General features: G+C 37.8%; 1 protein-coding gene across 14 annotated transcripts in view; it reads left to right on the top strand.

The window, feature by feature from the left end:
* The window catches only part of EYA4 (EYA transcriptional coactivator and phosphatase 4), a 270,841-nt gene that overhangs the window by 25,796 nt on the left and 232,195 nt on the right, over nucleotides 1–12,850 (top strand). For 13 of the 14 annotated variants that reach the window (XR_003521675.2, XM_027603539.2, XM_027603546.2 and 10 more), the window contains exon 2: nucleotides 2,172–2,270. Coding sequence is in view for 12 of the 14 variants with exons in the window: in XM_027603539.2 (XP_027459340.1) it covers nucleotides 2,238–2,270 (33 nt within the window). In the remaining 2 variants the exon portion in view is untranslated. Of the gene's footprint in view, nucleotides 1–2,171; nucleotides 2,271–12,850 lie in introns of those variants that run through there. The other variant, XM_027603540.2, reaches the window with a different exon arrangement.

Below are 12,850 nucleotides of genomic sequence, written 5' to 3'. Positions count from 1 at the left end.
CAGTCTGTTACCCAGGTAGTGAGGAGAATTATGCCTCTAAAGGAGATGATCTGCCACAGTTCCATCTGGGAGGCTGGAGGAAGGGCGCGTGAGGCGGGCAGGTGTCAGTCTTAGCAAGGTCGGCATCAGCTGGACTAGTGGCCTGCACTTACTGTGGTGGGCCCATACCCAAGGCGAGCCTGACCTGGGTGGTCTAGGTCACGAGGGGAGGGAGCAGTACACAGGGCTGAAGGTTGGGAAGGAGGTCTTCAAGGATAGGAGGAGCAAGCAAGAGATCAGTAAGAATGAAGATGAATGACCCAGATTAGATGCAGTGAACCAGTCCTTAAGGAGAAGGGGAGAGTGGGAGAAAAAGAGGGAGAAAGCTCAGGTTTTCCAGTCACCATTTTCCACGCCCACCCCCAACACAAAAAAAATCACATCTGTACATCTTGAACTCCCTGCCTGCTTATCTTTCTGAGTCCAAATACATGCTGCCCCAACTTTCAGTGTGCTTCATACTTACCCTTCCTCCTTCGTGTCATATATGCTGTAAAATTGTGTTGTTCTTTAAAGGGACACTTCCCTGGGTTTGGAGTATACTTAATCCGTGTCTTGCGGAGACTGTCACATTACATACATACAAGTTACATTCCTATTTTATGACTTTTAACTCTTAAGATTGAAAAAAAAATCTTTAATCTGTATCTCTGGGTCTTATATGAATAAAACAATTTATAAGCTATATTTTAAATTTCCTTTGTAATTTTTAAAATGTATTCTCATAAGGAAAGTAATAGGTTTGTTGTAGAAAATATTGCAATGTGGAAAAGAAAAGAAATTAAAGCCACAGCTGCCTGGTTGTAGTAGGGAATGTATGAATGGATGTTTATAAAATGGAGCAAAACACCTGCTTATGCTGAATTTCAATAAACTGGGGAAAATGTTTCTGCAGAACACTTATTGGAATACTTATCTTTCACTTAAATTATATCTTCAGAGAATTTCGATGGCACTAAATATTCCTTGGGTTTAGCACTTTATATCTAATTTATGCCAGTGAGAAATCTTTTTTTAAACTCCTTTTTATTTTTAAAATGAGGATTTGAAGGGCTACAAATGCATCATTGCTATTTTAAATTGCATTTTATTTATTAATGAGTTTGAGCATTATTTTGTGGTGATGGACCATTTTTCTGTAGAGGTGTGTGTGCATTTCTGTTTGCATTGTAAGAACTCTTTATATCTTAAGGACATTAGCCTATTGTGTTTTATATTTGTGCAGATATTTCTTTTTATGTTTTCACATATCTTTTAATTTTTATCATTTTTCTTGTTGTAGGTGTGAGGGGATTCAGGAGGTTATTTGGCTTTTTTGTTTTGTATTCCATTGTTTCTGTTACAAAATCTTTCTCCCTCTGGGAATTAAAAGAAATTATGCCTATTTTTCTTGGAGCTTTTTTATACTTCAGTTTGCCTGGAGGGTTTTAAATATATGGTATGGAGTAAAGATGAACTTTTTTTGAATAATTAACTGATTGTCTCACTATGGTTTATTAATGAATTGTCCTTCCCATATATGTTTGTAATACCTTTTTTATTGTAATAGTGTTATTTTTATTCTCTATTTAAAATTGACCATGGCTGTATTGTAGCCAATGAGGTTTATCCGAGGCGTGATTATTGCTAATTAAAATTGACCATGTATTTTATGACTTTCTATTCTTTAAAACTGAATAATGCTCATCTGGTAATTCAGGCAAATTGTCCCTTATGGCAAGCTGTCATATTAAGATACACACTGTATTTTCTCAATTTATGTGCTTCAGAAAGTGATCAATTAATACAGACTCTTAATTTTTAATCTGTCATTGCTTAATGACAGATCTCTTTCAGCAAAATAGTATACTAAGTGTTTATTATAGACCGTGTCTCCAAAATTGTCCTCAGATGTTTTTGTTTATGGTATTCCTGAGTAGCTGTTCACATATTCCAATTTTACCATGATGTGATTTTCAAGATCATTAGGTCTATAAGATATGGAGATAACATTAATCAGTTTTGTTCTTTGAAAATAATGCTCTCATGGATTATCCACTATCACATAAATCATATTGTGCTTTGGTAATTTGCAAATAAATAAAAAAATAACTTTTTCATTTTTCCTCTTTGTTTCCATCTTTTTGTTTTAGATTGTCCACTTTTAATTGAAGGAAGTTGCTTCTGTTTGGAGGTGGCTGGAGTAGTGAGAAAACCACATGGAAGACTCCCAGGACTTAAATGAGCAATCAGTAAGTCTTATTCAGTCTCAAGTTTGCTGAAAAAAGTTGTGGCAAAACCACTCAAAATCATACTAAAAGGAATATATCATAAAAATCAAGAGTTTGTTAAAAATATATATTTTAGTTGAGTTTTGAATTCTCTTCTAAGGCCATAAAACAGACCTTTGGAAATGTATGCCATTCCTGCTTAATGATGTCACATTTTGAGGTCTCCCTTGATTGTCTGCTTGGAAAGCCAGTGGTAGAAAGACTAGGGCATTTAAATCATTTCAGGTGTTTTCGACGGTCTAAACAATTTTGCACATCCTCTTTATTTGGTTTTATTCCCAGGGGGCTTAGACAGTGCATGTAGTATTGAATGTCAGAAGCAGAACAGGAGAAGCTGTGTTACCAGCATGACTCTTGTTCACTTTGGGGATGGCAGCCACAGTCCTCCTGTGCTTTCACGGGCTTCCTCATTTTGCTAGTTCTCTGCAGAGTGAAGAACGCACAAGATTGGTGGCAGTCACTCTAAGATTCTGCTTTTCTCAAAGGGAAAGGGTTTCCAGGGCCTTTGCTCCTAACTCACTAGTAGTGTCTCCACGGCACTAATGCTTTAGTGGGTGGAACTGAGGTCAGCGCGAGGTCTCCCCTCACACTCGCACACCACAGCCAACCACGGCCCAAGCTCTTCCTCTCGTGGACAGCCAGCGATGTCACAAGGAAGGAGACATGGGAACCTACCAAGGGTATGTTATGCAGATCGATGCTGTTCTTTAGTAGCTTGTATGATCATGACTTGATCTTAGGATCTAATGTTCCTATGAGGCAACACCAGAGAGTGCATTTGTGTATAATAATGTCGTTCTAGAAAATACTTCCGTGACGAGCTTGGTTTTGAAATACAGAGGAGTATATGTTCTGGTGAATACATGCCATTGCAAGTTAATTTTTTTTAAAAAATATTTCATTTAAAAGAAAAGAGGATAACCAAGTCTTTAATTTCCAAACAGACACAACCATTGTCTAATTTCATTGTATATTATCTTAAATAAAGTAAAATTATTTAATTTTCCATGGCATCATTATAGAAAAATGTAACAAAAAATACAAAACCATAAAAGTATTTTAAAAAGTCTGTCAAATGGTAGAGATGTTATTCTTCAAAAATTTCCTGACTAGACAAATAGCAGTTAGGAGGCAGGGGCTTCCAAGGAGTTACTCTTTTAAATGCTGGTTATCGTAGTGTGGACTCCAACAAAATGGATGATAGCATGATGATGTCACCCATGCTCTTGCATGTTTATGGATCCCAGCAGCATCAGAGGTCTGTAAGTGAGACCATATATGTACCTGAATGAATAATGTCATTTTAGTGGTGCTGCTTCATGAGAGAGCCACTGTTGATCTATACTTTGTTCTGACACACTGAGGGTTACTTAAATGTTTGTGTGCGTGTGTGCCTACGTGTGCATGCGTGCATGTGTGCCTGAGTGTGTGTATGTGTGTGAGAGAGAGAGAGAGAGAAAGAGAGATATTGACCAAATGCCCCTGTTTTCCAGAGACCCCAGGCTTGCTCAGGACATGGAACTTTCAGAGATAATGCAGGTGCAGTCCCTGCAGACTGGAGTGGTTGATCTAGTTATGTGTGTATCCTCAAGAATATTTGTTTTCAGTGTAGTGGAGGTTAAAGAGAATATGTTCTTATGTTTAACATTAGAGTGAGGTTATTGTACAAGATGCTTCATACGACCTTTTACAAAGTGAAACGGAGCATTTGTAAATCATACATAGTTTCCTCCAATGTCATTTTAGGGTTGTGGAGCTCAACATTTAAAAAATTTTTTTTTAAGTTCCTGGTGTTGCTAATGTGCATCCAGATTTGAAAACCAGAAATCTAGTGTCACCTTCTGGCTTCTCAGCTCAAACTCAGCTACTGAACTTTTGGTGAGAATGGGGGAGATTTTGAGAAAAGGAGAGTGGTCTCCACTCCCCCCCCCACTCCCCCCACCCCCCAGCACCTCACATTGAACTCTCCAGCTGAGGGTTATAATCTGGTCAGAGTCAGATTGGGAGCTCCTGATTTGTAGTGTGGTTTGATAGGCCATCAAAGAGTGGGCATTTTTGATTTAAAACACAGGAAGCTTGAAGTTTGTGTCAAGTGTTAATGACTTAAGGGCTTTGGTTTTATAAAGATCGTAAAGCCTTTCTCCTTCAGCATCCTTAGACTTAGAAGAACATATAGGCCAATCTGTGCATCTTGTACATGTACTGAGGGACCCTTGGGACTGTTAATGACTTGCCCATGATGCCATGGCTAGTAAATGGCAGAGTTGGGACTTCACACAGGTCTTCTGACTCCAAGTCCAAAGCTCTTTCCAGAACATCGACATGACTTATGGCTTTGGGGTTTTCTTATTTTGACAGTCATCACTATAAGAAATGTCAAAAAAATTGAATCAACCCCTTTCCATTGAAATGATTTCTATTTGAGTGAAATCTTTAAATGACATTAAATTTTATAGAGTGTGTTTCAAATATTTTGAAAAATGATACTTAGCCTTTATTAAGATATAGAAAAAATAGAGTAGAATTAAAAGAAAGTTCATAATAAGATGAAAGGAAATTTTCTCAGATCATAGAGGAATTCTTTCTCTAGGCATAGACATAACAGTGGGTACCAGTTATTGCACATATAGACTGAATCTAGCATTTTACATATTTTCTCTCCAATCCTTAACATCTTGCGATGTAATTGTTATGGTCACCATTATACATTATACATTAAACAGGTGGGGAAGCTATGGCTTGGAGAGAGTCAAGGTCACTTGGCTGTTAAGTAGCAGCGATTAGAACTGAACCCACGTCTATCTGGTCCTAAAACCTGTAATGGATTTTGCATGATACAGCATAGTATAGTGGGTAAGGACTTGAAATCAGAAATCCCTGACACTTAAATACTTTGTAACCATTAGGAAATTACTTAAACTCTTCTTCATGTGTAGCGTGGGGAGGATAATAAAAAGAAGTTATATGAAAGACTTGGCGTATGCCCCGCTTAGAGTAGAAACTTGGTAAATGTTAGCTGTTATTACAATTACCTGACATATTCAGATGGTCTTTAAAGAGTATGCATTCATTCTTGCATATCCAGTTACCTTCTGGCAGATAGCCCTGCCTGGAGGTGCATAGGTTTACAAACTCAGCATATGACAACTGAACTCTCAAGCTCTCCTCTCCCAGTTTTTCTCACTTTCTCTTCTGTTTCAGTTCTTCTCCTCTCCTCTGAGGATGACATCCTCAGCTGCAGAGTGGATTGAGGCAGAAAGCAGGAACTCATCCTTCTCTGCTTCATCCCCAGTTCAAACTCCTATCTCCTCTTAATTTTTACTATCTCTCAAAGCTGTTCTCTCTGCTCCAGCTCTTATTTTGGATCTCTATTTTCTCTCTTGACTGTCTTTTTCTACTTTAAGTTGCTTCTAGAGTGGTCTTTCTGAAATACATACCTGATCATGTTGCTGTTATACTTAATATCTTTCGCAGGCCTTTTCTTGCCCTCAGGAGAAAGTCCCAAGCATGCAGTGAAGCCCACAGAAGCAACTGATTGCTTACCTCTGTCTCTTCAGTATTCTTTCCGGGTTCTTTTGGTTCCCGGAATCTTGCAGGTTCTCTGAGGTTTCTGTACCTTTGCTAGCGCTGTAGCCTCTTCCCAGAGGGGTCTCTGCTCCACCCAGGTACCTCGTAAATCTGGAAGACTCAGTGTGGGTTACCGTTCCTCTGGAGTGCCTCTTTATTCCCCAGGCTGTCAGCCTCGCTGGGTCAGGGGCCTCTACGATGTGCTGCCAATGGCATTTTTTACCTCCATCCCGGACTTACCCCACAGAACTGAAATCTTATCTGTTTATTTACCTCTCTACTGGATTATAAACTACTTAAGAGTAATAGCGAGTCTTGTTCATCTTATATCCTTACTTCTTAGCACAACTCTTGCTGACATTTAACGAATGTTTTCTTTAAAAGCTTTTATATACTGTTACATACTAAGGTATGTTATTGAATAGCCTGATGAATTTTAGAAAGCCAAAATGTTATTCTCAGAATGGATTCCTGACTCATGAATTCATGTTTCACTTACATTTTTTAAAAATTGCACATAACATATAATACTCAACAGCATGTAATCAAAACAAAGTGTGGTTCTTAAATTTTTTTTTTTTTTTGCACTTTATCTGGATCTTATTTTACAGTCTGGCTGAGAGCATCTAGGGAATTTTAAGAGGTCAGCAATTAAAGTAAGGTTTAGTTTTCATATTTGTCTGAAATTCTATATTAGAACTTCATAATTATTTAGAAGCAGTTTTATATCCAATTATAACTGACTACAGTTTTTAACTAAATGTTGTTAATAGAGATAAATATGAATCTAAAGTATACATAGCAGTATCTATACTAATAATCACAAGTTCCTTTGATACTGTGAAATATGTTATATTCCCTGTATTCAAATAAAGACTGAGCAATATTTGTTGTTTTTATAGTTTCTATACTATTCTTACACATTGAGATATCTTGAAGTCCTATTTTGATGATTTCCCATAGATTTTTTTCCCTCATCTTATCCATTCATATCAAAATGAGAGGGAGTATTGCCTAAATTTATCATCAAGCTAGAAGTTTGGGAAAAAAAAATGTTGCTTGTGAATTTTAAGTACTGTGTGTTATGGAATAAAGCATTCATGGGTACTAAGTAGACTGAGGGAGAATGAAGTTTTTACTGTAGGATAGCGTTCCCTAATATTAGACATTAAATAGGGCCTGAATATTCCTACGTATGTCAACATTGTTACACTTAACTTGAATCACTTAACTCATTATCGATGACATATTTCGGTTAGTGAGGTCTAAATTCACATCCATTTGATCTATCTTAGATATATGTTGCAGCAGTGTTTTTAGAAGTTTATATATATTTGTAGATACTAATAGTATTTAATTTTGCATCAAATCTACTAACTTAATAATGCAAATTAAAATTCTAGAGTTAGTTTAATAAATTAATCTCTTTTCTGTCTCAGTTTGTCTCCCTTAGAATAGTAAATGACTTTAGATTATTCCTCAGCTCTTTGTTCTTAGAGATTCTGTGGATCATTTTTGATTATAGCTACTAGCCCATCTTTCAAACCTGTGCTTTTTTTCTGAGTCTTTTGGACAGTTTTTAGCTGTTGTATGGAATTGATATGTCAGCCAAATTATCCTTTAGATATAGAGCTTCAGAATCACCAATTTCTGTCAGTGTTTCAACACCATGCTATAAAATAATTATTTTGATTACCTTCAGTTTAAATTGATTTTTCATTTTTGATAATGTGGCATTGTCAAAATCCTGGAATCCCATTATTTTATTGCTTTGTTTTCTTAGATACTCTAAATCAACTTGAGCATTATCATACAATGTATTTCATTCTAATCTAACCAAAATCAGATTATTTTTGAGGCTGCAAATCTGTTAGGAAGAACTTGGCCTTTAAACTAGTCAAAGGAATCATGTTCACAGCATGTATTTTTTGCACCATCCAATTGGACAGTATGTTTCAGAGTTCATTGGAATTTTGCTTAAAGCTAAACTACTTTCAAAACTGTTGTAACTCCTAATTGCCAATTATATCTTTACTTTGCAATTATTTAATAGAGTACCTAAAAACTAGATACAGTAAATTTAATTTTTAATTTTTATTAGTCACTAAGGCTTATTCTTTCATTTTGCATAATTTTCTAACTCTGAATCTCAAATTTTTGCATGAGTTGATAAGGATTCATGAATTGATAATTCAGGTCATGAATTATCTTCTATGACCTTCTGAAATTATAGTTTAATTTTATTAAAACCTCTCCACAAATTTTGGAATACACTTGTTTACAGAGAAGGAGAGCCCCATATTGTACAGAATATGGATTGTGATTGCATACTCTTTGCCATGATGTGGAAAGTAAATGTTAGGCTTTTCTTCTGTCACCTGTGATCAGTCGGTAGCAGTTGCCCCTGTTGAGAAGGCACCTAAAGCTACCTCCTGGCTCAGTGGAAGAGAGACATTATCAACTTAGTGCACCCTGCCATGGACTTGGTCAGGAGGAGGAGAGGCACAGAGCCTCACACCTACTGATCCGGGGCTGGATAGTGGTCAGCAGCTTTGAGCACTTGGTTTGGAGAGGTAGAGGTGCAAATAAGAGCCATAATATCTTTAGGTACCGAAAGTCTCTTATTTGAATTTACAACTTACATATGGTCTATTGATTTTCCAATGATTTTATCTGAACAATTAAAATGAAAATAACTGTCTATAATATAAATGTAATCTATTTCTTTCATGCTTTAATAATTCTGAGAAATGGGACAATTAATGTAATGTAACTTTTGCTGTAAGTTATACAGCAAGTGGAAAATGTTGACTGATGAAAAGAGCTTGTAGTCATTGATAGTGCTTTATGTGACTCATCTCATTAAACTGCCCCACATGGCAGGCTCTGTCATAACTCTAGTCTAAAGAAGAGGACACTATTGACAGATGAATGGATAAAGAAGATGTGGTACACACACACACACACACACACACACACACACACACACACACACACACAATGGAATATTATGCAGCCATCAAAAATGAAACCTTGCCATTTGCAGTGACATGGATGGAACTAGAAGGTATTTGTTAAGTGAAATAAGTCAAACAGAGAAAGACAAGTATCATATGATCTCACTGATATGAGGAATTTAAGAAACAAGACAGAGGATCATAGGGGAAGGGAGGGAAAAATGAAACAAGATGAAACCAGAGAGGGAGACAAACAATAAGAGACTCTTAATCTCAGGAAACAAACTGAGGGTTGCTGGAGTGGAGGGGGGGTGGGAGGGATGGGGTGGCTGGGTGATGGACATTGGTGAAGGTGCTATGGTGAGCGCTGTGAATTGTGTAAGACTGATGAATCACAGACCTATACCCCTGAAACAAATAGTACATTATATGTTAATAAAAAAAAAGTTAAAGGGAAAAAAATAAAGAAGAGGACACTGAAGGTGAACTTGGAGATCTTATTCAAGGTTGTGGCAGCTAGAATGCTGTGCTTATGGATGTGAGCTTATGTAGTCTTCTTCCAGAATCTGTGCTGCAAAATGTATTATCTTACCTGCTTTGATCAACTTAAATGGTTTTCAGACCCTTCAATACATTTGGTGCATTAAAACTCAACTTGATCTCAGCTTATTCAAATAAAGAGCAAATGTTTAAATACCCTGGGTCTTGGTGGGAAATAGAAGTTACTCTCCCATGAGTACAAATCTGTACAATCTTCATTACTAAATATTTTGAACAGACAGTCATAAGATAGCAGAATGTATGAAAATTGAATGACAGTTCGACAAATTCAGTTAAAGAAATATTTAAAGATTCCTTGTTCTCTTTCAGGAACTTTGCTAAACTGAGGATTAAAAGATAAATATAACACCCATTTCTGTCTTCCCCCCAATTTTAGTTTAATATAAGATTTTAAGATGTTATATTGACTCCTGCTAAAGTTATTTTATTTTTGCTTAAAGATTTATTTACTAGAGAGGGAGAGAGAGCATGCCCATGGGTGCACAAGTAGGGGGAGGAACAGAGGGAGAGAATCTTTAAGCAGCCTCCGTGCTGAGCACCAAGCCTGATGTGGGCCTTCCTCTCACAACCCATGAGATCATGACCTGAGCCGAAAGCAAGAGTCAGATGCTTAACTGACTGAGCCACCCAGGCCCCTGCCTTCTAAAGTTATCTTAAAATGAGTTTTGGACAGTGACAACTAATTTATTTAGTGAATACTTGTGAAGAACGGCTATATTTGAAGCATGGTTTTAGATGTTAGAAATCCATGGTGGACAAAATGGACAAATATTATTATTCCCATGGAGCTTATATTCTAGTTGGGGGAGATGAACAGTAAACAAGTAGAGTATGTTGGGTAATAATAAGTGTAAGGAGGAAAACCAGATAAAGTAGGAAGGAGGATAGGAAGTTCCGGGGGCAAGTTAGGTGGGTGGGGAAGGCTGCAGTTTTGGAAGAGGAGTCAGGGGGATCTTACTGAGAAAATGGCATTTGTGCAAAGATTTGGAGAAGGTGAAGGAGTGAGCCGTGTGGGTATGTGGGGAAAGTGGGTTTGGTTAGAGGAGACAGCAACTATGAAACTGTGAGGTGTCAGCATAGCTCGTATGTTCCAAGACTAGAAAGAGGCCAATGTTGGTGGTAGTGGTGGAGAAAACAAGGTGGAAATGAAGTAATCGGGTTGGAAGTGTGAAATAGAGGAGTACAGATCATGTAGGGGTTCTTAGGCCATTTTAAGAGCTTGAGTTTTAACCTCAGCGACTTGTGAAGCAGTTGGAGGGTTTTGAGCTTAGGGACAGCATGATGTAACTTAAGTTTTTAAAAGATCACGCTGCCTGCTGTGTTAAAAATTAACAGTATGATGACAAGAGTAGAAACTGGGTTGTTGGAAGTATCCAGATGTGAGATGGACAGGATAGTAGTGGGAAGGTGGTGTGAAGTGATTGGATTCAAGGTATGTCTTAAAGGTGGAGCCAGGGGACTTGCTGATGGGTTAGATGTCAGTTGTGAGAGAAAGGAGTCGAAGATGGCTTCAAGGTCTTCATCCTGAGCAATGGGAAGGATGACATGGCATTTACTGAGATAGGTTAACTTAAAGGAACTGATTGAGGGTGGAGATCCAGGAGTTCAAGTTTTAGGCATAGAAGCAGGGACTACTGTGTTTTCACCAACGCTGTTTCATACTCCTCTTTTCTGGTGCATTGGGAACTATACTTTCTAGCCTCCTTACATGTAGATAGGGCCATAGGACTTTGGCAAATGAAATGCAAAGGGAAATGATGTGTGTATCATTTCCAGGTGGAAGCAGCGAGAAGCTGCCGCGTGATTCTTTGGTCCATATGTTCCCCTAGCATGAAGAATGAGGAGGAGGCTTCAGATCAAGATGGCGGAACCCTAAGATCGAATGATGCTGGATTGCTGAGACACTGTGTGGAGGGCAGATTTCCGGGAGTGTATTAAGAAACTGAGTTCACAGAGACATATTAAGTTTGACCTGATATTAGACATATGAGTGGAAATGTTAAGAAGTCAGTTAGATGTAACCATTTGGAGTTCAGGAGAGAAGGTTGGACTCAAAATATAAGTTTGGGAGGCTTCAGTGTATCTGTGATTTTTTTTTTAAGATTTTATTTATTTATTTGAGAGAGAGAGAGAGATAGAGAGCACGAGAGGGGGGAAGGTCAGAGGGAGAAGCAGACTCCCCGCTGAGTGGGGAGTCCAATGTGGGACTCGATCCTGGGACTCCAGGATCATGACCTGAACTGAAGGCAGTTGCTTAACCAGCTGAGCCACCCAGGCGCCCAGTGTATCTGTGATATTTAAAGAAATAATATTGGTTGAGATCACCAAGAGAGTAAGCCTAGATAGAGACAAATTAAAAGGACTGAATTCTGGGGCACACATGTTTAGAGGTTAAGGAGACAACAGTGTACTTAAGGTGGTTGCTTGATCTTACTACCATAAAACCTATAAATACTGAGTTATGCCATACTTGCATGTTGCCACAATCAGTAAGTTTCCTTTCGATATGACTTCTTCCAGATTTTCCAAAAATCACATATTATATCTGTGTTACTGGTTACTGGGTTGGCCTCTCTCAAGGAAGAGAGACAGCTAAATAAGTACTGAGACGTCATTCACTTTGCGTTTCGATCCAAGTAACAATGCCATAAATATTTAGAAATCAGTCAACAAATATTTATTATTTTCTGACTGCCGTGTTTGTAGATATGAGGCTTCTAGGCATTATGAATTAGCAAAGAATTGACCTACCTCAGGGTTTCTCAGTTTCAGCATTATCGACAATTTGGGCCAGATGGTTCTTTGCAGCGGGGGACTGTCCTGTGCATTGTATAACGTGCAGAAGCTTTTCTGGTATCTACCCACTAGGTGTCAGTAGCTCCCATTTCCCTCCCCTACTTTCTCCCTTTAGTGACAATCAAAAATGGCTATAGATGTAGACAAATGTCTTCTGGGTGGAGGCAAGAATCACTGGTCTTTGTTATGTCTGCTTTCAGTGAGTTATTTGCTTATGTATTTGTTCCCTGCAAAATATTTGAGGACGTTTATCTGAACATTTACTGTGATATGCTATACTAAATTGTTGAGGGAACTGGGATGAAAAGGCAAACACATTCATACAGAATTTAGGTAAGAAAGCAAAACAATATTGCCAAGTTAGCAGTGTAGAATAATCAGTACTATGCAGCTTAAGAAAGGTAAAGAGAAGAATTGTAGATAGGCTAAGTTATACCTTAACTGGATCTTGAAAGAGGAGAAAATTGTTTGGACACAGAAGACCTATCCTGACCTGTCAGGTAGCAGGAGTGAAGACTCAGAAGTGTAAAATAGAAGACAATAAGTTCTGTACAAAAACTTTGGATGAATGAATTAGAATTTCTGAATCAGAAGCTTTGTGGAAATGAAGATGAAGAGTGGTGGGTAATCTAGCTGAGAAATCCTGAGACCAGACTAAAA

The sequence above is a fragment of the Zalophus californianus genome, chromosome 7 (genome assembly GCF_009762305.2).
Source record: "Zalophus californianus isolate mZalCal1 chromosome 7, mZalCal1.pri.v2, whole genome shotgun sequence".
Classification (NCBI taxonomy): Eukaryota; Metazoa; Chordata; class Mammalia; order Carnivora; family Otariidae; genus Zalophus; species Zalophus californianus.
This window is presented reverse-complemented; position numbering and strand designations above follow the sequence as displayed.